General features: G+C 48.1%; 1 protein-coding gene across 1 annotated transcript in view; it reads right to left on the bottom strand.

Annotated features, from left to right (window-relative positions):
• Nucleotides 1-2,531: 2,531 nt before the first annotated feature.
• The window catches only part of CDS2 (CDP-diacylglycerol synthase 2), a 63,415-nt gene continuing 40,361 nt past the window's right edge, over nucleotides 2,532-25,585 (bottom strand). Inside the window, exons 2-13 of the mRNA XM_028118720.2 lie at nucleotides 24,550-24,686; nucleotides 23,203-23,299; nucleotides 22,350-22,447; nucleotides 20,282-20,421; nucleotides 18,718-18,776; nucleotides 17,608-17,690; nucleotides 15,566-15,653; nucleotides 14,976-15,044; nucleotides 13,889-14,041; nucleotides 12,218-12,337; nucleotides 10,720-10,823; nucleotides 2,532-10,459 (exon numbers count right to left, since the gene is read on the bottom strand). Coding sequence (XP_027974521.1) covers nucleotides 10,327-10,459; nucleotides 10,720-10,823; nucleotides 12,218-12,337; nucleotides 13,889-14,041; nucleotides 14,976-15,044; nucleotides 15,566-15,653; nucleotides 17,608-17,690; nucleotides 18,718-18,776; nucleotides 20,282-20,421; nucleotides 22,350-22,447; nucleotides 23,203-23,299; nucleotides 24,550-24,686 — 1,281 coding nt within the window. The 3' untranslated portion in view covers nucleotides 2,532-10,326. The remainder of the gene's footprint in view (nucleotides 10,460-10,719; nucleotides 10,824-12,217; nucleotides 12,338-13,888; nucleotides 14,042-14,975; nucleotides 15,045-15,565; nucleotides 15,654-17,607; nucleotides 17,691-18,717; nucleotides 18,777-20,281; nucleotides 20,422-22,349; nucleotides 22,448-23,202; nucleotides 23,300-24,549; nucleotides 24,687-25,585) is intronic.

A 25,585-nucleotide genomic window follows, 5' to 3' on the forward strand; every position in this document is an offset into this window, starting at 1 on the left:
TTTCCCCAGGAGGAAGTTAGTGGTCACTTCTGCTGTCAGGTGGGAGTGGGGCCACCTGAAGACAAACTCCATCCAGGCCTTTGTCCTGGCCCAAGAGCTGGACTGTCTGAGACTCCCTGAGAAATGAGACCATCTCATTGAAGGGATGGAGGCAAGGGCCATAGCTGAAAAGCGGATCCCTAAGTGCAGAACAACAGAGGGCTTGGCTGGGACCTGAACTCTTCCCCATCAATGGTCTCATCTAGCCTCTTGGTGCAGAATAATATCCACATCGTGGCCACTCCCCTGGATTGGACATCCCCACGTGGATGTCTCACAGGCACATCAGACCTACTGTGTCCAAAACCAAACTCCTGATCTCCCCTCTCTGCCCCACCTCCCACTCCAAACCTGTTCTCCCTCGGCCTTCCTCAGCCCAAAACAATGGTGACACCATTCTTCCAGTTGCCCAAGCCAACAGCACCACAGCCATCCTTCACTCTTGTCCCATGCCATGTAGAATCCTCCAGCAAATTCTGATGATGTTGCCCTTTCCCACTGTACCACCCACACTGAGCCACTGTCTTCTGCTGCCTCAGCTGCTGCTGTGTCCCCCCTCTGGTCCTCCTCCTTCCACCCCCCTGAATCTGTTCTTAGCACAGCAACCAAGTGACTTTGAAAACAAACATCAGATCAAATCACTCCTTGGCTCCAAACGCTCCAACAGCTCTCATCTCGCACAAAGTGAAAGCCAATGGCCCTGCCCTGCATGATAACCCCCTATCTCTGGGACCTCATTTCCTACCATAGCCTCTCCCCATTCACCCTGCTCCATCTATCACTGCAGCTCCTTGAGGACATTTTGCATTTTGTTGTGCACCTGCCCAAACACCCTCCCCACACTCTTCAGTGTGCCCAAACATCACCTTGGTAGCAAGGTCTTCCCCAATCACCCTATTTAAAACAATCGCTCCCCACAGGCGTTCCCCTCTCCTGGCTACGTTTCCTCCAGCTAACTAACATACTATCTTTTTCATGCGTCTGCCATGCTCTCCTAAAATGAACTCCATGACGACAGGGACTTGGTTGCTGCATCCCCAGCGTCCAGACAGGCCAAGCACAGAGCGGGCACTCCAGGAGCTCCTGCTGAATGCGTGGAGGTCACCCAGACCCGAGCACAGGGGCTCTGGGATAGAAGGACATCAGAAGCAGGCCACAGGGGGGAGGCCCTGATGCCACTGACTGGGGCCTCCTCAGAGCAAGCAGATGGACCTCACAGGCCGGGACGACAAGAGCCTTCAGCACAGGGACAGGAGGTCCAGGCCCCCACCATTTCTCCAGCACATGAGCCCACGGCTCTCGGTACAACAGGGGGGCAGGCAGCCAGGGAAAACAACCAATGTCGGCTTTCTCATTAACCTTGGAAACCCATGGCTTGGAGTGAGATTTTGTTGGATTAGGAGAAGTGCAGTTTTTTTGCACCTTGACTACGGGGAAGCAATTCATTCCAGAAGTCTCCCCACTTAGGGTCCCTGTGGGTGAGAAAGGCAGAGGCCCCTTGCAAAAGGCAAACATTTGAGGTCCCATTGGTCCAAGGTGCTAGCCCGGGTGGGGCTGGCCCACTGGATCCCAGGACTGCAGACTCGGGGTGTCCTCCATCCCCCCAACCAGGCCCACAGTATTGCCGGGAAAGCAGGGTCTTGGGGTGGGACAGTAAGGTGAGTAGGAGTTAGGCAGGTGGGGGAAGCAGAGGGAGAGAGGAAGAGAAATCTGGCAGGAAGCAAGGAGGTGAGAGGAGAGAGAGAGGCTGGGACAGAGCAGGGACATGCACGGAGCACGGCTATGAGAGAACAGGGTCCAGGTGTGGGGTCAGAGGGTACAGACTGGGGAACTCACGAACAAGCCTCCACTTGGCCCTCAGGCCACAGGAAGGCACCCAGCAGAGAAAGCTTGCCCCAGCTGGAGTGGAAGGGTTGGGCTGGCAGAGGCAGCCAGGCTGCGGAGAGCCGGCAGGCAGGCAGGATGAAGGTAGAACGGACAGGCCATGCTTACTGATGAGATGGCTCCTAGGTACCGGCCATGGAACAGAACTCTGTGGAACACAACACCGAGGCACGTGCGGGTAAAAGGCCAGGGTCTGGGTTTGGTTGTGCAAAGTCCACATAAAGAGGTCTCACAGCCCACGAGGGTTAAGGATATGGACTTGGGAATTGTGGAGGTGAGTGTGGTCATCGGAGCCCTGGGAGTGGGTCAGAACACAGGACAGAGTTCAGTGGTCAGGGGAAGACTGCCTCGGGCAGAGTGCCATGGTCCGACGGACGGGTGGAAGACGACAGAAAAGTGGCTGAAGAGGAAGAGTTAAGGAAGCAAGAGGAAAGCCAAGAGAGCAGGTCTTGAAGGCCAAGGGCAGAGTGTCTCTAGAAGCAGGCAGTGGTTGGCAGCATTCTGGGAAAGGATGCTGGTTCCACACAAACCCCCCTTCTCGAACCAAGTCCATATGCACCCATGGCCTTCAAAAGGCACTCCTCCCCCAGCAGAGACCATAAGCAATATAGAATTTAATAGATGTTTATTTGTGTAACAGGAACATTCAGGTATATAAATAAGGTAAATATTTCCCAGTGTACAATATAGGATGTTCAGGAACTGCGCTGAAAAAGAATCTACATGTATTGTTCAACACAGATCAGACAGCGCACGTAGAAAGGTCAGCTGTGGCTAATACACGTGGACTCCGTGAACCCCCACGTTAGCTAAAGGGCACAGCAACAGCACATGGACACACAGCTATCTGGGGAGGCCCGAGGGACTGTCCAGTGGGCTCAACACACACCCAAGAGCTGCTCCAAGGTCACCTGTGTCTGAGGGCCAGAAACCGAATGTCAGTACCCAGCTTATCCGTGTGAGACTACTGAATCGCACCACACAAGGGGAGGGGCAGAGAAAGTGACCTTGAGGGGGCAGGGTACATCCAGGCTAACCTCTGAGTGACAAACACAGGCGGTGATTGGCCCCAGGTGACTGCCTCACACTCCCCAAACCCCCCAATGAGGCAGGAAGGCCATTTCTGTGTGGGGGAAGCTTTCCCATTAAACAGATCCTCAGAGCACACAGACTCGAGCAGGTCCACAGCTGCACCCAACTCACCCAACAAACACAGAGCTCCCAGGGCTCCAACAGGGGGGCCTCTTACCTGGCCCACTTTGGTTTTCCCCTCCTCTTTTGGAAAGTATTAAACATCAATAAAAATAAAAATTTGGTATCAGCATCAGCTCCAGAAGATAGTCCACAATGCACGAGCTTTGAATCTTCCTGGATAGGCTTCTGAGCCCCGTTTCTGGTCCCCGCACCCACAAAACACAGGGCTGGCCTCTGTCTGTCTGTCCTCAGCTGCAGGACTCCTGGCCTCTCCTTTGCCCTCGAGGCTCCTCGGCGGTCTTCTGGCTGGACAACAACACATCTCTCCATCCTGTCCTGACTTGTTCTCTTGGCTCCAAGTCCTTTGGTTTTATTGGCCCTGATGTCTGCTCAGCTCTTTCCCTTTCTAGCCAGTTCCCAGACACCCAGCCGTAGCAACACGACATTCTGTGTATGAAAACGAAGCAGCATGCGAAGGACACTCTTAGAAAAACATGTATATACATTCTGCCCACTAGAAAATATTAACTCCTTTCCTATTCTGGTGTTTCTAGGCACCAAGGCAGCCAGCCCAGTCCATGAGCCAAATGGAGGTGAGAACCAGACGTGTTCCAGGAGTGAAGGACAAAAACAGCAATGGAGATAATAAGAGAGACACAAGTTCACTTGAACAGAATCACCATCTAAAGCCCATCTAAACCCTTGAGCGCTACATAAAGGTTAAGGCTGCAAGGAGCCAGGCCCTGCCCAATGCCTGGGAGACTGACACAGGGGCATCGTTGGCCTAATGACCAGATGGCCCTTGTCCCCAGTTGAGAGCTCACTTCTCTACAGACAGAAAACAGCCTGGGTCTGTCAGACGCAAGGGAACAAGTGCCAGGCCTGGCAAATGCGGGTCCAGAAGGGCACGAGGGCAAGCCAGGATCAGCCTGCTACAGCAGCTGCTTACCAAACTCTTCCACGACCTTCTCCTCCTGATTCCTGTCATAGTCAGTACTTCATTATTTAACTGAAGGAGAGAGAGCATTCTTTTTTTTTTTTTAAAGATTTTTTTTTATTTATTTATTTGTCAGAGAGAGAGACAGAACACAAGCAGGGGGAGAGGCAGGCAGAGGGAGAAGGAGGCTCCCCGCCGAGCAAGGAGCCCGATGTGGGACTCGATCCCAGGACCCTGGGATCATGACCTGAGCCGAAGGCAGCTGCTTAACCGAGACTGAGTCACCCAGGCATCCTGAGAGAGACCATTCTTGAAATACAATGGGCCTTTGAGTCTGGTTTTCATCCCCCAACAACACCCAGGAAACAGTCCATAGTCAATCGGTAGTTATCATTAACCCACTGGCTTGAGAATATCAGGGATTCTGTCAACAAGATTCCTCCAAAGCAAAGAATCCTCCACCTCACACCCATGCCCTCCCCAAGTCCCCATCTCCGTTTGGAAAACTAAGTGAAGATTTTTCACACAATCCAGTGCCTGTTCTCCCTTCATTCATCACACACCCATTTGATCCTTTAACCTTGATTCTAGCTAACCCAGACTCCAACAGAAACACCCCATACCATCTATCCTCAAGAGGTCACCTGCTTCTAGCCCATTAATACTTGTAAGAAAGCACGAAACACAAGGCCCCTGACTGGCTATGTTGTAAGGGTGTGCGCAGAGCTTTTAGGCTGTCAGTACTGCGATCTGCCACACAGAAGGTTTCTTTTTGCCCCCACTGCGAGGTCCCCCCATACAGGGAACGACTGCAGACCCCTGAGCTGTGTGCAAAGAGCACAGTCCTTGGGCAGAGGAAAATGGGGTCCAGAGTGAGTCACAGGCCCTCCCCTCTCATGGAGTGGAGGCACCCATCAGGCAAGAGGTCAGGGCCTCCTCCAAGGAAAGCCCAGAACAGAGCAACAGGAAGTGGGCAAGACCTCAAGGAAACCATTCCAACTAAGAGTGGAGAATTTCTGACCATCCATTTAGAAGGCCAGCCTGACAAAAGGAAGGAGAAGTATGACACACCCAGATGCTGTAGGTGGGTGTTAAGGTTGGATCACTTCTCTCAAAATCTTCTGGACTGTGAACACCCAGGCTGTGTGCAGGGCAGGTGACAGTGCAGTGACTAAGAACCCAGTCTCTGGCATTACACCAACTTGGGTTCAAACTACTCACTGAGTTTGGCAAAAATAACTACCATTTATTGAGCGCTTACTATGTGCCAGACACTGTGCTAAATGCTTACATGTGTTATCTCATAAAATCCTCACAACAATCCCGAGAGGGAGGTGCTACTCTCAGACGCCACCAGGTTGGAGTTACACCTAGTAACCTGCCCAAACCTAGGGTCATCTGAGCCTGAAGTCTATCTCCTTAACCACGGAGATCAGCCTGTCATGGTGCCTCAGTTTCCTTATCTATAAAATGGGGGTAATAATACCTAGTCAAAGGTTGTTTTCTGGATTAAAGGGGATAATGTATGTAAACCCTTAACACTATACCTGGCACATATTAAGCACTATGACTATTATTGCAATTATTATTAATAAACACACTGCTGGCATCTTATCGGCTCAAGAATAAAAAGGAGCTTTGGCAGATAGGCATCTGGTGGAGAGAGGGAGGAGATGGGACAGGGTCTTCAAACGTCCAATAGATTTGAAACCCACTGGCCAGAAAATCCTAGATGCCCCATATTCTGCCCCCTAGTCTCATAAATCACACACATGTTCTACAAACCCCGACACTTGAGCATCCGAAGTATACCTCCCAAACTGGCCCCACAGCTGTGCTCTTTTTACCCTTGAAAACACAGTCCACATCCAAACAGGTGAAAGTCTCAATCAGGGGACAACCCCAGGTAAGAACAGCCTCTACCCAGCTGAGAGCCCAGGTAAGTAAGGTCACTGCTGGCCCACCTGAAAGGGGGAGTGGCAGGGCAGAGCCAGGAGGAACAGAAAGACAGCGTCACTGTCCGGTGGAACAAGCAGTCAGTGGCTGGGACTGTTCCTCGCTGAGAAGAGGGCCGCCTGCTGCAAGGATGTGGGTGAGCAGAGTCCAGGACCAAGAGGAGGTGGGCCTAGAAGAGACCTTCCACTCACCATCACTTGGTCCAAAGAGCAGCACCTTCTACACATCAGGCCATCAGGTCTTAACCCAACAAGGGAAACCAAGTCAGGCAGTGGGAGTGGCAAATGTCTTCAAAAACTGGAAACTTGGGCAACTGTGTGGAGAGTGATCAAGGGAAGGAGAAGTTCGTTTTGGCCAAGAACAGGATAATGAGACTCTGCCCAAGAGTTAGCCCCTCTCCGCAGGAACCTGCTGGTTTGTTCCAGCTGCTCCTTCAGAGCCCCTGCTGCAGACGAGCACCGTCAGGCCTGCCCACGGCTTACGTCTTGTGATATCTAGACATCCACCTGGACATTCTGCTCTTAGCCCTTCCTCCCCTCCCTGACCTTGGAAGAACAGGAACCGTGGGTCCAAGTGAAACCACCCGCCACTCAGGCACATCCTCAGAACAGGAAAGGAAGGTGGGCACAGAGTTAGTCTGAAACACCGAGACGGTACCGAAGATATTATGGACGTAGAAGGTTCCAGAAATGATGGATCACATCTGGTAGAGTAATGAAAAGCTACTTGCTTAGAAATTGACCTAGGGCAGACTCCTTACAGAGCAAGGCCACTGTTGAGTTCTCTGAGCAGGGACGCACTTCGCCCCGAGTCCTTCACATCCTCCGCTGCCCACCCCCATCAACATCGGGGGTGCCTCTGAGCCTGCTGGGGACTCACGGACACTGTGAAGATCTGAACTCCAGGATCCATTCAGATCAGCCTCCAGCCCACTTAGCAACTAGCTTAGATTCAAATCAGGGTCTGTTTAATCTCCTTTAAAATAGAGTATGCAGGAAGATTCCAAAAATATAAGTCAAGTTACAGGAAAAGAAGCCCAGTGGGAAAAAAATAAATACCATGAATATGGCTCCAAAGCCCACTTGTGTAAGATGAAATGTTACATTTCACCCCTTCTAAAAGTGAAAGAGACACTAACTTCAGACATACATTACAGAACTAGAAATAAAGAATAAACACGGAGAATAAATACATTTTAAATATAATTATACTGTAGCTACTAATATGCTCAGAATATGAAACAGGCAAAAAATAATAAACACAAACAAGACCCAGGCTGCCTTAGGGTGTTTCACTCTCAGAAGCAAAACATACATGTGTACTTTGTCAATGCTGAGGGTGGTTAAGCAGGTGGCAAGCGCTTGTAAGGGGAAAAGACTCAGGTGTCCTGTGAGTAGTCATGAGGGCTCACCAGGGAGGATGCTCAGGTCCAGCCCTCTACAGACGCTCCCTGGTTTCCATGACACCCTTGCTCATCGGCTCCCCCTGTAAACTCCAACCTGGTGCACAGGTGGGCCCTCCTCGGCCTGAGGACCGGATGCTGCAGAATTCCCGGCACACTTAACACCACTTTCACAACAGCAAGTGGGGCTAGGGATGATCCCTGTCTTGGCGAGCAGAGTGCAAGGTGGAGCGAGGCTTGCCTCTCCCACGTGACCCTGGGGAAGCGCTTTCGCTGCTCTGGCCCTCAGCGTCCTCACATCCTCACCAGTAAGGTGCTCAGGACTCCTGCCTGAGGCGCCTCAGAAGGCCACTGTGAGAAAGGAGAAGAATCGGAGCAGAAAACAAAAGTCTCTAAACCAGGACTGCATGATATTTATGATGCAAAAACAAGTGGCAAACATCAAACCATGCATGGAAGGGAGAAACTGAAGTCACAACAAGGGAGAGCACACAGTTTGTCACATTTTATTTCTCATACACACAAAAATGGATCGAAGCAAGTTATGCCATTCATGAAGATCTGCACAGGGGTATGTTAAAACAGTCTCTTGCATCTTGTCTGTGTGGTGAAATATCTCAATAAATGGGAGAAAGAAAAACACTGTGTGTAGATAGAGACATGAGGTGGCTTTACTTGCCTGGCTACTAGGCTAGGAAATTCCTCTTCCTTGACCAGAAAGCAAGTGGGGAAAATAGAAGATAAAACCCAAGCTGACCCTCTGGGCTTCTTGCTTAGAGCTCTAGTGAGCATCCAGCTTCAGTCTCCCAGGACCCCAGAGCTCCCGTCGGCGACCACTTCCACAAAGGATTGTGCCAGGCACGCCGATCCCAAAGACGGCCTTATTCAAGGGCCGCTGGGCCTCAGCCATCAAGGCCTCTACCATATGCCCAGAATAAGGCAACAGAGACAACCCCTTCTGTCTCTGGTTTCAGCAACCAAGTCCATCCTTCAATGTGAAAACCAGATGTGTTACTAATGACCTCCACTGTTTAAGATTTGTTGGTGAGATACTGAGTCATCTCAAGGACAAGCATTTAGAAACGGCCTGAAAGCTCTTGCTGTTTGGGTGCCCAGGACATGACTCAATACTGGAATTAGGGAGCACTCAGAAAACAAGGACCCAGAGAGGGATGTGTCCTGCCCAGGGTCACACAGCCAGAATGGAAACCCCACGCAAAAACACATTTTGTTCTTAAGGGGCCCTCAGCCCTGAACCAGAAAAGCCACATGCTGAAACAGAAGTACAAGCTCAAGGGAGGGGGGAGAAGATGCTTCAGTGCTGCACGGGTGGGGCGAGCCACGCAGTGACCATGAGCTGCAACGTCGAGGGGCCTGCCACCCTGCGCCGGACATGGCAGTGAGCTGAGCTGACTGTGAGCTCTGAGGGAAGGAGAACGGCTGATTTAAACAGAAACAGAATGAACCAGGATCAGATCAAGGTGCTGAAGCAAGTTACCGCACCCTCATTTGGCAAGGAGAACCACCATGTCACGGAATAACTGAACCCATCTGGGCACCAAGTTCTCGCTCCTATCCTCCCTTGCTTGTTGTCCTGACAAAGAACTTATCTCCCCAAAGTCAACCTCACTCCTATTATCAGGCGGGGGCGGGGGGGGGAGGGGTGTCACAGTGTAAAAGAAAAAAGGTCCCTTCAATAAAATACAATCTACATTTAAACCGGTCACATTATATATATAAATATATAAAATGTGCACGTAATCTTCAGAATAGTCACACCTCTAATAGGGTTAGGTTTCCGGAGTTGTAAGCAGGATTTTGTGGTTTCAGTGAAGAAATCATGGTACAACTGAAATCACTGTAAGAAGTAAGAGATTTTTAAAACCCACACACAGATACACACTTGCCTTAAGAGTAGTATATACAGCACACAGCAGCTACAGGGGTGGTCGGTCAGGTCAGGCAAAGGGTGCATGAACCAGAAGCCCCCTGCTCCCTGCCTAACAGAAGAGCCCCCTGGAAGGATTCAGCAGCAACAAGTCTACAGCACAAACATGAACGGTATCTTCCCTGAAAAGACAGTTAGCTGGACTGCCCAAGAGGAGCCACTTGAGCCAACAACCTGTGGGAAAGGGCTCGTGACAGTACATTCTATTGCATACACTTGAAATACTACAGTGTATTTTTTCAGACTATTATAAATAATTTCTCGCGCTTCCTGAAAAAAAAAAAAATACTGAAGCCTTCTTTCAGTCTGTGATGAAGGAAGGTGAACCCATATCATAAAGCAGAGCTCACGCTCCACAGGACTTTGTGGGTAGGATGTTTATCTAATTAATCAGCCTTTGTCCCTCCAGCCTACAGAAGGCAACTGTCCCATCGCTCCAGGGCAGGGATTCTCGAGAAGCCCAGGTGAAAGCTCTCCAGTAGCAAAGACATCCAAGCGGTGCACTTCTTCCCAGCTGCAGTGGGGTGGGGTGGGGGGGGTGAGGAGGTGGGCAGCTACAAAGACAGGCCAGGGGGGTGCCCCTGAACTGGTCAGCCACAGATGGACATCCACTCTCTGAGCGAGCCCAGCAACAGAAACTCTAGCTTGAGAGTAAGAAGAACCAAGCAGATGTACCCTAGCTGGGCAACACTGTCTTCCAGGTTAAAACTTTTGTTTAAAAAACCCGAATGGTCTGACCCCCGTGACTTCTTTCCAACTCAAAGCTGTAGTTTACCCACGACCCAAATCATAAGCACATAGACTGTATATACAGATTGTTTTGAAAACCCACAAATAAAAAACTCTACCAAAAAAAAAAAAAAAGTGAGTTGAAGCCTTGTCATTGACTGAGTCACACCAGTGGGGCTTTGCCTTGGAGCCCAGCCCCTCGCTCCATTTGCTCCTGCTGTCTCGGCCCCAGGGCCCCTACTCATCCTCTGTGGCGGCTGTCAGCATCCCCTTGTCGGCCAGGTGAGATCTGAGTGTGTTGAAGATGTGCAGCTGTTGATCTGGACGCAAGGTCAGGAACTGCTGAATCAGCTTGCTTGGGTTGGGGCCCCTGGAAGAGAATGTGAGGAAACAGCGCTGAGCGGGGATCCAGCAGCTTCTAGGGCCTGATTATCCAAACGGCTACTGTTCCCTCTGGATTCCCTACTCATGGAGGGCTGGGGGACCCTCAGAGAATCCAGACAGAGTAGCAACTGAAAACCATATTCACGTTTGGGATGCTTTTCACTCCCACTGATTTGTAGCTAAAATCTAGAATTTCACCACATTTAAAAATTCCACCAACTTGGTTCAGATGGAAAGGCACTGTACCTGATAAAACTGGCAATGTACACGTTGACAAAGGTGGCCATCAGGTACTGGCAGTCAAAGCGATCCATGATGCCTCCGTGGCCAGGAATGGTGTTGGCAAAGTCCTGTTAGAGGCAGGGGCAGGGCTGGTGAGCCCGGGCTAGGCCAACCCCAAACCCTGGACTATGGTCCCACCTCAGGGACCAGCTACTTGTCCTGAGTAGCTAAGGGCTACAGAAAGTAAGTATTGGTTCAAATGCTGAGGGTATAATAGGACACCATCTTATGATAAAATGTTTCTTTTGAAGAAAGATACAAGATATATGAACAATAAACTGAAAATCCAACTACAGTTGACCCTTGAAGAACAGGGGTTTGAACTGTACGGGTCCACCTATACATGAATTTTTTTCAGTAAATACAGTACAGTGATGTAAATGTATTTTCTTTCTAATTTTCTTAATCACATTTTTTTCCCTCTAGCTTACTTTATTGTAAGAATACAGTCTATCATAGGTATAACATACAAAATATGTGTTAATCAACTGTTTGTTATCAGTAATTCTTCCAGTCAACAATTATACGTGAATTTTCTACCGCATGGGAGGACGGGGGCAGGGGAAGGGATCAGCACATTGTTCAAAGGGTCAACTATACTGAATTTGCTTGGAAACAATGTTGTTATTGTTGTTTTTTAGAGAGAGAGAGAGAGAGAGAGGGAAAGAGAGCGTGAACATGTTGGGGTCGGGGGGGGGGAGCGGAGGAGCAGAGAAAGAGAGAATCTTAAGCAGGCTCCATGCCCAGTGCGGAGACTGATGTGGGGCTTGATCTCAGGACTCTGAGATCATGACCTGAGCTGAAATCAAGAGTTGGACGTTTGGGGCGCCTGGGTGGCTCAGTCGTTAAGCGTCTGCCTTCGGCTCAGGTCATGATACCAGGGTCCTGGGATTGAGCCCTGCATCGGGCTCCCTGCTCAGCGGGGAGCCTGCTTCTCCCTCTCCCACTCCCCCTGCTTGTGTTCCCTCTCTCGCTGTGTCTCTCTCTGTCAAATAAATAAATAAAATCTTAAAAAAAAAAAAAAAAAAGAGTTGGGTGCTTAACAGACTGAGCCACCCAGGTGCCCCAGAAACAATGTACTTTAAATTAACCAGCCTTGGGGCGCCTGGGTGGCTCAGTCGTTAAGTGTCTGCCTTCAGCTCAGGTCATGATCCCAGGGTCCTGGGATCAAGCCCCGCGTCGGGCTCCCTGCTCTGTGGGAAGCCTGCTTCTCCCTCTCCCACTCCCCCTGCTTGTGTTCCCTCTCTTGCTGTCTCTGTCAAAAAAATAAATACAATCTTTAAAAATAAAATAAAAATAAATAAATTAAGCAGCCTAAATACCCCCCGTGGGTGAAGAAGAGCACATATTAGTAGTCAGGGTTTATAGCCTGGTATTTTGAAGGAGGTGCTAGTTGAAGCGGTGGGACAGGAGGAGACCAGGCTGGGCGACAGTGAGAGGAACAGAAAAGAGGGTTTCCTACTTTGATTTTAAAGGCTCGTTTGAATCCACTTGCAAAGAACCCTCCAAAGGGGCCGATGAGCGAGGCAAACGTGGAGAGGGCGATGCTGTGAATCTGGAAAGGGTACATCCAGACTGTTGTCTGAGAAGAATAAATGAAATCAGTCAAGATGCCTTGTTAACATAAATAACTCTTTATGAAATGAACTCTATTTTCCCTCCAAAAACAAAATCAGTAAGAAAACTGGATTTTGAAAGAAAAAAAAAAAAACCAGGATTTTGTTTGTAAATCTCTAATGCTCAGTTTAATAGAGGACATTCAGTATTACGCAGTCTGTTGCAATATGATGTTTTAGTTGACATATGTGGAGAAAATCCAGCCTTACATAAATTAAGTGGCTGAAAAAAGGAAGAGTATTTTAGCAACCTCTTTTCAGATAATTATGAGTATTCTTCTCTGACACTACACCAGAACTTGACAAATGGTAGTTTCTTAAAAATTTGGTGCAGTGTGGAATTTGAGATCCTATGAATGAACTTTTTGTGCTCTTAACATTAAAATCCGTTGGTGTGTCTTGCACTTTGAATGGCTCTTTGACCCACACCTGACAGGTGTTAACATCATGCACTGGCCATTTAGAAAATAATGGTTCACCAAGTTATATAAGTTTTCCAAGTGTAGACACAGTTTGCTATATACAATGTCAAAACGTCCTATGTTAAAATCATCATATGTTAAAATCACTGTAAAAATCACACACAAAAAAATCACTGCAGCTCTCATCCACAAAGCTTTGAAGTATCAGGAAGCTGTCAAGCTCCAGTGGCAGGTATATGCTTTCCAAAATACTAATGTTCACTTGGAAGCCAAATTCTATCATCGGTAACAATCACTGTCAGGTGTTTTCCTTGAAGAGACAGGCTCACTTCATTCCTTTTCAAGAAAAATGTTTGTCAAATACACAAGGCTGAAAAACTATAGTTTGTCAGTTCTTTTCAAGTAAAAAGTATGTCCCTATAAAACAGCAGCTAGGTCAGCTCATAACTCAAACAGGTGCACACGTGCTTTCCCTTCGGTGAGCACGGGACTTCTGTATTTGGCAGAAATGTTCTAGGCATACTTTCCATTTGGGTACACAAGAGTATAGACAGATATGTATTCAAGGGTCAGGATTTAATAAAATGAACCATGTTACGGTTTCATCAAAGACACTCTCAAGAGGAGCTGGCTTATTCTTACTGCGAGTGTGTGGCATGAAGAATCCCATGACTTAGTCCAGTTTGCTGCCACTGCCTTCACTCGCGCTAGAGCATCAGCGAGCTTACCCACCACTGCTTTTGCACCATTCACAGCAAATGTCAACAAAGTAAAAAAAAAAAGGCAAATAGTGTCATTATATTATGATGAAAATAACTGTGACCTCACAGGCCCCCTGCAAGGATCTCAGGGTTCCCCAGGGACCCACAGAGCACAGTTTGAGAACCACTGGTCTAAAGGAACCTCAGTGAGATGAAAGGTCTCCCTCTGCCCTCACCCTTACCTGACTTGAACAAGTCTCCTCTATCCTGGGGCCTGCGCATTGTGGAGGGAGGAAGCTAGGTTTTTTTGAGCAAGTGGCAGTGGTAGAGAGAGGGTTCTCTCTGTAGTCACTACCTAACCAGAGGTAGCTTGCCCGACGTGAGCAGCACATACCAAGCCAATGACCGACTGGATCACCTCAGGGATGCTGTACTCCTGCAGACGAAAGAGGTCCGAGGGCTCACAGTCCACAGTGAAGCTGTTGGTGTCATTGTTGTATTCCACGGGGCAGACAAAGCATCTGTACCCGGACATCACATAGGACAGCTGAGGACGAAGAGAAACTCGGGAAGAAGAGACAAGTCCCAGCCAGCCTGCCCAAGCGGCACCCATTGGGTTCGGCTGGGTCCCTCACAGTGCCTAGCACCCTGCTAACTGCGAGCTGGGCACTAAATCAGAGGTTCATGTTTCCCCACATGAGTATTTTGCCTGAATTTGGAAAAGGATTTAAAAAGAGGTTCATGGCCTGCTGAGGCTTTACACATAGTTGCCCAAACACCCAGGTCGAAATCCAGGAAAGACCTGAAGGAATTTGGGCAAAGAACTACAAGAAGATTCTCCCCATTTAGGGGAGCTACGGTCCCTTTTTCTCAGGACCTCTTAATTTCATTTGAACTAGAGGCAGGCTGTCAGAAAGTGGTACACTGAGAGACAGCCAGCCCGGAGGAAGAAGATGGAAGAGCAATGAAGTAAGGGTATCAGTACTGGAGGACGGCTGGACACCCCTGAAAAAGAAGAGAGGCTGGCCGGATGGTCAGAAGCAGGGAATGCTCCAGAAAGGGTGGGAAGATCATCCTCTTCCCACAGGGCACGCATGGGAGAGAACCTCGTCCGGAGTGGCATAGCTCACCTCATCTCCTACTCTCAGGGGCCAATCACTCAACCTTGAAATATCAAATGCGGGAGATTTGCTACCTGCTGAGTGTCACCATGCCTTGGCATGAGGGGAGTGCAGGTGCACATGGTCCTGCTCCTCAGCTGCCAAGACTCTGTTGAAAACCGGCAGATCAAGGACAGCTGGCTCTGCCCGGGCCAATTACAGAGCATGCCATGCTCATGCCCCTCAGAGGGGCAACGTTACCAATCAGTGGGACGGAGTCCTGGGCCTCAGGAAACAAGCTCTCTAGCCCTGGACAAGCGTTGAAGGGGGGGGTGTGAGGTCTCTGTCCACTCCCCCACCCAGCAGGGAACCACCACCTACCAGAAGGCCAAACACCACAGTAGCAAAGAAGCCCCCAATGAAGCCTTCCCAGGTCTTCTTCGGGGACAGCTATGAACAGAAAGCAAATTCTTAACAAAGGGCATTTTGACAATTGGCTTTGGGAACAATGATTACTTGTTTAAAACCTTCCTACTATTCAAAAAAAAAAAAAAAGACCCACCTCATTCTGTTAACCTCCTCTCCTAAAACAACCCCGTGCTTGGTGTTCTTGTTCCTGGCCTGATACCCATCAGTTTCCATTCTGTCCCAATTAGTCATTCAAATAGTTTAATTATATTATAAAATAGTATACTAATTAAATGACAATACTCAAATTCAGATTGAGCCCCAAAAATGTGCCTATGTAGTCTATAAAGATATTTTCTCTGTTAGCTTTTTTTTTTTGGTTTATGAATAGTTGTCTTCCTTTGGCTTTTCTCTTAAAACTAAGTTATTGCCAGACTTTCTCCGGGATGACATAAAGACATTCACACAAGCTAGATACTTCTTCTGTCCCAAGCTGATCTACTTGTACGGAAAGAACCACCCTTCCCTCACAGCGGTATTTCGTGTTAGGGTGACCCATTTACCTTAATGAGTGGGGTCCGACCAAAGAAGAAGCCAAACATATAGGCCATAATGTCATTACAGATCACACAAGAGATGGGGACAATGAACCTAGGGAATAAACCAAAGTAACAATCAACTCTCCCCAGATGACAATACCTCAGATGTCAACAAAACAATGCCATTCATCAATTCCAGGACCAAAATAACCCGTAAGTACTTGTTATCCATGAAGGAATAAGCTAGAAAGAAAGAAAAGACCAGACAAGCCATACCGAGTACCTGGCACACAGCAGACATTCAAATCTTTACTGAATGGCTCCTGAATAAATGGAGGTGGGGTTCTACAAAATGCCATTTGTTTTTTGTTGTTGTTGTTGTTGTTACAAAGTAATATATATGCACATGGTAATACACATTTGAACTGTAAAGAAGAGGAAGTTTTCCTTGTCTCCCTGTCCCTATCTCCATTCCCCCAAAATAACTACCTTTACTCATTCTTATTTCATGTCTATTTCATGATTTACCTACTTTTTTGGTGAATGGCTTATGACTAGCTCTCGTGCGCACTCCCTCTCCCTAGGGCTACGCTGAGCGCAGAACCACAACCCACACAGCTAGCTAGCTTGTTGACCCCCCCACCCCCCACCTGCTGATCCCTACCATGAAAAAGGAGGCCATTTCCACACTTGTATCCTTCTGCTCTCCTCACTCTCCACTCTCTGACCATCACTTTTTTAAAATGTCCTCTATTTAAAGTTCTGTATTTAACATAATATACGCAAATCTCTGGCTTCTTGACCCATCAACTGGAGGCAATATTTTCTGTCCGTTAAGGGAGCATCTGTATCCTCCCAACCCCGCACATTATTTACTTGATCGAGACTTCTAGCACATATTCTCTGCTCTTCATATTTTCTACACCCACAATTAAACCCTGTAGGTTGAGCATGAAAAGCAATAACCAGAAATTTTAGTATGATTCACTGTAGAGCCACGTGGCATGTTTGGCCCTAAAGATAAGGACTTATCATGAGCCATTCCTTAGAATTACCTAACAAAAACTGAAAGAAAGGGAAAGATTACGTGCCTCCCCAGGCCATTATTATCATTGTTTTAAACGTAATAATGCCCAAGGCCAACATTTATATGAGCTAGTCTCTGTCCCAAGCACTTTACATATATTTACTAATTTATTCCTCAGGAGGTGGGTATTACTATACCCTCAGTCTGAGATCTGGGAACAGAGGCACAGTCTGGGGTCTTAAGCATAACACTTCAGTACCTCTTATATAAACTAGGATACACCTTCACCTTTCACCAAGATCATCTAGCTTCCTCAGTCAGCCTGCTGATTTCCATAAATGCTGACAGATTTCCTGCTGAAACCACTGCATTTCTGGAATAAAATTTACTAAGTAATGGGCATATGGTTCTTTTGACACTTTGTCGGGATTCTATTTGCTAACAGTTTATTTACAATGGTTTATCTGTAATCATTACAAATAATCAGTTTAACATTCTTCTTTCTACCTCCCTAAGCTTATTAGCTTTAGTATGAAGGGGTAGATAAAACTCTTGCTATTATCATTGGTTGTTTTTTCCCAGGTGTGGATTCTTTAGGCGATTTTTAAAGTTCTTCCACAGTTAGCGATCTTTTCAAGTTTTCTTCTTCATGACTTTTGGTAGTTGACATTTTACCAGATCATGACATTTTCCTTTAGTTTTGCAAACCTGTTGCTATACAGTTGCACTGTCTTTGATTCTTTAATTATCCATTACTTGTTAGTCTAGAACATCGATTCTCAAAGTATAGGTCCTGACCAGCAGCAGCAGCATCACCTGGGAATGTACCAGAAATTCAAATTCTCATTACTGAGTCTACTGAAGCAGAAACTCTTAAGTGAGGCCCAGTGATCTGTGTTGTAACCAGCCCTGCAGACGATTTTGATGTAGCTCAAGGTGAGAACCCCCGGCTTAGAAGGCAAGCAGGGGTTCTCAGTCTACCTGGACATGAGAAAACCCACAAAATAAAAGGGAAATCTCCCTCACTGACATCACTCACCAGATCATTCCTTCAAACAGGTTGTGGATAACGAGATGTGACTGAGTTACAACAATCAGTAATGTTACATGGGTCCAGCCAAACTGCAAAAGAAGATCAAGAATACATTTGACCTGGGGCGCGTGGGTGGCTCAGTTGGTTAAGCGTCTGCCTCCGGCTCAGGTCATGATCCCAGGGTCATGGGATTGTGCCCTGCATTGGGCTCCCTGCTCAGCGGGAAGCCTGCTTCTCCCTCTCCCACTCCCCCTGCTTGTGTTCCCTCTTTCGCTGTGTCTCTCTGTCGAATAAATAAAGTCTTTAAAAAAAAAAATCTGTTATACTGAAAGGAACTTCAATTAACAGTCAATAACAAATAGAAAACTGCTTAAAAAAAACAAAACAAAAAAACAAAAACAGAAAATATGTCTGCTTCTGTACCTGTCTCATTGGAAGTAAAAAGGTACAGAACAGGCATTTGGGATTAACTTTGCTTCCAGCTACAATTACCACCAAAAGTAGGGACTACAGGGCCCACTAGTGAGCAAGTCCCTCTACGCTCTGAAAGCCTGGCTACGTCTCCTTTTCTCCATAAATGTTAATTGCGTGCTGGGGCACCTGGGTGGCTCAGTCACTAAGCGTCTGCCTTCGGCTCAGGTCATGATCCCAGGGTCCTGGGATCGAGCCCCACGTCGTCGGGCTCCCGGCTCAGTGGGGAGTCTGCTTCTCCTTCTCCCTCTGTTCTTTCTCTCCCCCTCTCAAGTAAATAAAATCTTTAAAAAAAAAAAATGTTACTTGAGTGCTTGGGACACTCAGTGAGGGGTTGTTTTCAAGTTGAGGGAGAGATGTAGCAGGTAGGATATCTGTGGGCATTGCCTGAAGCTTCACCCTGAGCCTTACTTGGAAGCCACCTTCATGTCCTAGTGGAGAGGTTGCTTGGGGTGTAAATTAAGAGTGATGCAGAGCCACCTAACTTAAATGGGGACACCCCCTTCATGCTCTAGGTTCTATGCACACAAAACAGACTGCATTCCAGAGTTTTGATTTGTCACAGAAAGCACAGAGGCCTGTTGAGTTTCTGCAGAGCTTCCCTTAAGCAAAGAATTCTGACACACACACATACATCTCGCTTACCATGTAGAACTGCAGTCGATAATGCTTCTTGACCAGACTCAGTACAAACATGCAGAATCCTAGTGTGAGGAGGAGAAAGGGCAAAATGAATCACACTCTGCATTATCTTTGTCCTAATCATTTCCTTTAGATGTGTTAAATGGTCTTTTGGCCAATTTCCAAGCAGTGCACAATTCCAAAGCCCAGGGGAATAAACCCCTTATTCCAGTAAGAGTCAGAAGCAAAAATGGACTCCTTCAAGACAATCAAAGGAAGGCAATATTTTTAAATCTTGCAGACTACACTCAATTTAGAACACTGTTCACCAGATAGGGGAACATTTTGATCCTAGAGCAGGGGTCAACCAACAAAGTTCAGGCCAGCCACCTGTTTTTATAAATAAAATTTTACTGAAACACAGCCCGTTTGTTTACATATTATCTGGGGTTCTCCTTTCATGCGCAAGGGCAGAACAGAAGAGTTGCAACAAAGAGCCTACGGCCCTCAAAGCCTAAAATATTATCTAGACCTTTAAGAAAAAGTTTGCTGACCCCTGTCCTAAATTATAGGTTTGTCTAAGGGGCGGATCTACCAAGTACGGAGTCAGGGCCTTACATCTCTCACACTGACCCACATGGTGGCAAAATAAAAATAAAAATAAAACCTGCAGGCCCCCACACTCCTCCAGGAAGGAAAAGAGACTTTTACCCACAGGTGTGGCTGGACCCCTCAAACACAGCCCTGCCCAGCCAGAAGACAGCATGTGGTTATTCCAGACCCCTGGCCTCCCTCTGTGGGGGATGGAGGGGCCCACTCTCAGGGTCTGAGGCACACTGACTATACTCAACAGCAACAGACCCCTTGGCGGTGGATTTTCTATTTTAATGGCCAGGTGTCATTCACAGAGCCAAGTATTGCTGTCAAGCTGATCAAAAATAGGTCAGACTGAAATTTAGGTCAGAACAAATTTCTCCCGTGCCCCAAACTGGCTTTGAGGGCAACTGTGACAAACACTAGCATTAACACTCAACACTCAGGTAGGACTGAGTTTACATTGACAGCCTCTCACTGTCAACTTTTAATGTATCTGATTAAATCCTCACAGTACCTCTGCTGTTTTGGCTCCCGATTACAAAAGAGACCCAAAGATTAAGCACCCAGCTCCTCTGAAGTCACAGAGCCCTTTTAAACACAGATGGGTAAAATTTCCACCACACTGCAATGTCCCTCATGCGGCTCCTCAGGTGACTCCCTTAAAGATAGCTGCTGGTTTTTTATCACACCGCAGAATCTCTGCCAACAGGAGAGTCGGGACTGGACCATGCTATGCTGTCCTCCCACGGAGGCTGGGACACAAGGAAGAGTGGCACAGATTGCAGTCCCCACAGGCACACAAGGCCCTAGGTCCCATTTCTTAGTCAAGAGCTGCTATGACTCACGTTTAAGGCAGAGCCCTCAGCTCTGCTGCCCTGCACAGTCAGACTTAACATCATCAAGACCGTGCATTCACCACGAAGTTCCCCAACTTCTACTCAGCAGACATACAAAAACAAGACAAACACAAGAAGAACCGCTGAGTGCCTACCTATTAGATAGAGAGTAAAGGAAATGAACCGGTGGTATTTACTGAGAATCCGCAAAGGCTCCTCTCTCTGGACCAGAGTGAAGAAGTAATCGGTCACCGTCTCACCATAGAAGAAGTAATTTACACACAGTAGAAAGTACCTGTAAATGGAGACAGGTCACTGCCATGGGGAGCACATGAGGCCTCTCCTTTACAGTGGGGCGGTCAGGAAGCCCTGAGGATCAGACCAGCAGCCCACCCGCCCCCTGCGCCCCCTGAGGCAGCTTGCTAGGGACAAGCCGACCATGGTTCCCTGTGCACTGGGGACCCTGTGGCTGAAAAGTTCATCTGGAAATCTGTGGCAGCTTTCACTCACTCTCCATTTATCACAAACTTGGGACTCAGTTTTTGCTTCTTTTGTAAAGTTACCACACCTGATCTAAGAACACTTCAACTGTAAGATGACTTTCCAGAGAGTGGCTCATCCGACCTCCCCATCGTTATTTCCACTCTTCCAGGAACCCCGCACACCTATCACAGTGGTTTACTGTGGCTTTGCCACCATCTGCTTCACTCCTGTCTCCCCCGGCCTGGGACATCCTCTTCGCTTACCCATTTTGTCACCCGTTGCTCAAATACCATTGTCTTCATAAAACCTTGCACAACCTAACATGGTACCTGCCTCCCCCCATGTTTATTTCTTTAATATGCAGCATTTGGTCATTTCACTAAGCAATTAATTATGCTCTCAGAGTATCTCCCTCCCGAAGCCTGTCTCTGACAAATAAACCTTTCACCAGCATTAATTCATTTGTTTATAACCTGCCTCCTCCACTGGAGCTCTGGGAAGGGAGAAGCCATGCTCATATACCTCTGCAGCCTCAGTGGTGCTTTGGAGTATGGGAGCAAGCAGGCCTACTCCAAATACTCAACTGGATCCAGAGGTAGGAAAGAGAATGGTGAGCTTCTCTCTTCCATTTTCTTTCTTTCTCTCTCTCTCTCTCTCTCTCTTTTTTTTTTTTTTTTTCAGTTGTGGAGGTTCAAGAACTCTCACATTGGATTTGTTTTCGGTTACATGAAAAACACTCCCTTTGGTCAGTGACCACAATCAAAGGTCAGACATCCTGAGTGTATTAGCAAAATTTAAAATACTGCTTGCCAGCTACAGAACAGCCACAAGAGATACCTATACTTTAACCCAGGTGGCAAGCACAGGCCCATGTGGAGACCACGGGGCAGCAAGAATGGCTGGTTGGTGGGGAAGCAACTCTGGGAAGGATGTGTCCAGCCCAAGTCTGAGCACGTCAGCTCCCTTGACCATGATCAAGTTGCTAGGGCCTGAAACACTCCTCTCAGGCTGCTAAGTCATGGAACCAATCCCTACATCCCAGCACAGAAGGTGAGAAGGGTCCATATTTGCCCCAAGTCCTCTTGGCACCACGCAGAGCTCTGCTCACGTGTCCCCTGAGGACACTGCAGCCAATAAAGCGGAGTGTCAGACCAGAAAGGGATCTCAGACATCAGCTGGGTTACAGGTTTTGATTCTGTTTCTGCCTGAAGGCAGCTGAGCCCTTTTCTTGGAGAGAGGTAACAGAGCTTCTCTGAGGAGCCCAGATCCTCGGCATTCAGGCTCACTCCTGTCCACTCCAGCCCCTAAGGCACCGCCATCCGCGGAATGAGGGCTCCAAAGCCAACTGACTCGGTCTCAACCATCCGTCTCAAGGATGAGGAAACCAAGTTCTAGAGATAGCAACACCAGCACTGACAACCTACAGATGACTCTCACGGGACACTGGGATAGAGCATAAAAAATATGCTGGTCTAGAAGTGGGGGCCATTGTGCAAAGTCTGATGAATCCAAATACCAAGGCAAACGTGCTCACAGATGCACTCAGTGTGGGAGATTCGAGACCCCAGGCAACTGCTAAACACCCCTCACAGGCCAGCCACATAAAATACTTGGGTCTTAAAGGTGCTATGTGAGTCAGTGGCCATCACTCCCCACCTACCCACCATGACTGTAAATACCTACCACAAAACGCTTGTCATCCAAATCTGCTAAGGGCCCCTGTGGGGCTAGAGGGCTTACCAGCTGAGGGTTCTGAACCAGGGCAGGTCATAGGAGTGGTAGACGTTGTAGCCAATAGTGATAATCTCATGGAAACACTTAATCTGAACACACATCACCTGCAAGACACAAAAGAATCAGAATACTTGCTAATTCCCCAGTTCTTACCATCTTTGGAAACAGAAACCCGCACACGGGTCACGGACCTTGGAAGAAAAACTATCACATTTAAGAACGTCAGTCCTACAGTGACTCTGCTCTCCTCCTCCTTTCTCACTCACTCTGCACCCCTTTGGCAGTGCAGTCCTTTATGTCAGAGTAGATCCAAGAAATATGCACCCCTGAAGCTTCAATTAACTTTTTATTGTTGTACCTCCCTGGACTCAATCAATCTCTTCCCCTTTTGACTTTGAATAGAAATACCTGAAAAGCCCCAACTGCTTTGCTCAGCAGTCAGCCACTAGTCATCTGACCCTGTCCATGACAGCAGGAAGCCTAAGAGAGCAGTGCTGCGGACTGGGATTTTTTAAATCAAAGTCCTAAGCCCCACAGTGAGGCCCCAGGGAAACAAGAAACAAAACAGAGAGTCACACAGAGTCATAGCCAGGGTCACAGGCTAATCAAACAGCTAAAATAATAATATCCACTTTTAAAACGAAGAGATATCTTTAACCACACACAACTGCCTGGTGCCAACACCCCTCTGGTTGGCTCCTAGAAGGGGAGAAGTCACAGATACTCTAAGGCAGATATGGTCTGAGGAGCCGGGACTCCCACTGATTCCCAGAACCAACCCAACACCTTATACTTAAGATTACGGATCCTGTGGGAAAAACTGAAGGCAAAACTAAAACAGCATGCAAATGGCACTTACAATGATCATTAAAACCATTGGTCCCAGGTAAATAATGATGAAGAAAAATGCAATCATGGCCAAAGTCAGGATGCCTCTCACCCACCAGTTCTTCCACCTAAGAGAAGAGGGGAATGAGAAAACACGTTACGAACCCGGAAAGAAACAAAGCACAAACCCAAGGGGGATGGCTCTTTCTGGGAGGAGAGGTCAATCCCTTCCAGGAGCACCTCCTTCACCTTGACAGAGGTACTAGCCCAAATGCAGGCAGAAGTAGGGCAAACAGGGCCATCACCTCACCCACACCAAACTCAGCAGGTGCTCCAAGGCCTACAGAAAAATACACCCAGCTTATATCTTAACAAAGGAATCAGGCAAAAGTCCCGAGGGAAATGTGGTACCTACTTCTGCATCTACTTGGATGGCTTCTATGGCTCTCTATCCAAAGAAAAAACAAAGCACATTTTTCCGGCAGCAGAATCCTACATCACTCTGCCCCTGCATCTTTATGGTGAGAACAACATTAACCAACGAAAATAACAATCACAAAGATGCATCTGGCACTTTTATAAGGACGCGGCATATATTAATGCATGTAAGCCTCAACACTACTAATGTTTACAGATGAGGAAATGGATGCACAAATCATACAGCTGTGACGTGGTCAAACTGAGATTTGAAGCCTGGATTCTGGCTCCAGAACCCATGCCCTTGACCACCGCACAATACCACCTTTCAAACAGACACATGTGTGCGAGACACACATAGAAACACCTTCAGATAATGTTTTCGGGTCTTAATGTTTGCATTTTTAAACTGCTCACACAGCCAGTGTTGGAGGACCAAAGTCTCAAGGGACTAATATTTTAACCCTGGATTCACCCGAGTTGAGATTTCTCAATTCTTCTGGGAGAATTTAAGGAATGTCCACAATGGATGTGTGTGGGAGAGGGAAAACTAAACTTTGACCTAGAAACTTGGGCTCCTCTGTGAAAAGCAGCCCGTCTATTAGTCACAAACCCCTTCACATGTGGCGTCAGCAACCTTGCCCACCACCACCCCTTTGTCTACACTTTCCTCCTCCTCGGACTACTATACCTCTCAGCCCCGCCGACAGCTCCCTTCAAGGGCCAGATCCTTCTAGGCTGTGCTCATAGTTGCCGGTAAATACTAGATTACATTCACTGGAGCCCTGAGCAGAAGCAGGGAGACTGTGGCCACTGCCGCCAGGCAGGCCCACCCTGCACACTGTTATAGCAGCAGGCTCACGTCACAAGGCCGCAGGCTGTCTGAGGGCTCTGGGTCTTCCACGGCCCTCGGACCTGGAGCAAGGCCCCCGCAAGTATCTGCATCATGAAGCCAGGTTACCTTGAAGACAAGTTGGAAAGGGCCCTGTTGAGGACCTCTGGGGTATCATCTGCAGAGGTTGATAAAGGAGCAGCTTCTGCTCGGCTCTCACTGTCCGATGCAGTCTCTCCATCTACCTTTGCTTCTGACTCCGATTCCTACACGGCAGAAAAACAGATGGGGAAAAGGTCAAAAACGCCCAGTAGGATACTGAGAAGTACATGCCTCTCATAGGAAATCTGTGGGAAAAGACCCCACAACAAGGCTTGAGGACCTGGCACAGTCAGGTGACAGAACAGATGGGACTCACAGCGATCCCGACACTGTTCTGACATGTGCCGAGGTGGCCAACTCTCTGCTGGAAGCGAGGCATGCATCTGTACCATGGGGGAATGAGGAACAGCCACAATCTGCTCAATCCCCCTTGCCTTACCAGGGGCAAGGGAGGGAACAGTCCAGAGGAGGGAGAAAGGGGCTCTTTTGTATCCAAAGCAAAAGGGGAGGCAGGCCTGAAATTCATCAGGACCTCATTCCTGACCCTGCCCTTGCTGCCAGGCTTAGTGCCTAGAAGGGTTTGGCTGCTGGCACCCGAAAGATGCACCCACCTCTAAAAACCCCTCTCCACCAACACCTAAATCATACAGCAAAGTCCCTGCTCTGCCACAACATGTTTGGACCCTCAGTGCTCCCAAAGTGGCCTGTGACTTTGGCCAGGCTCTCAGAGAAAAGCTGGGTGTGCAGGCTGTTGTCCCCACAGGACTCCCCAAAGTCCACAGTGTTACTTCCAGACTCCACAAGAGCACCCCATGAGGAGGCCAGCCCCAGGCAGTGTGGAACCCACACAGTACTGCTTACTAGAGTCAAGGCTTCACCAGGTCTGGGGTGCCGCTGTCCTTTCCCTGCCACGCAGCCCTGGGCACCATCGGACCCTGCGATGTCACCCACAGAGTGGCCATCCAGCCTCCGGCCATGTCAAAAACTCACCCTGCTTGCCAGCCCCTGCAAGGGGACCAGAGTCATGCCAGCAATAGGCTCTCTATCCAAAATACCAAGGGCA

This window comes from Eumetopias jubatus, unplaced genomic scaffold, assembly GCF_037043125.1.
Source record: "Eumetopias jubatus isolate StellerSeaLion01/CBP00866 unplaced genomic scaffold, mEumJub1_p1.0 scaffold_9, whole genome shotgun sequence".
Classification (NCBI taxonomy): Eukaryota; Metazoa; Chordata; class Mammalia; order Carnivora; family Otariidae; genus Eumetopias; species Eumetopias jubatus.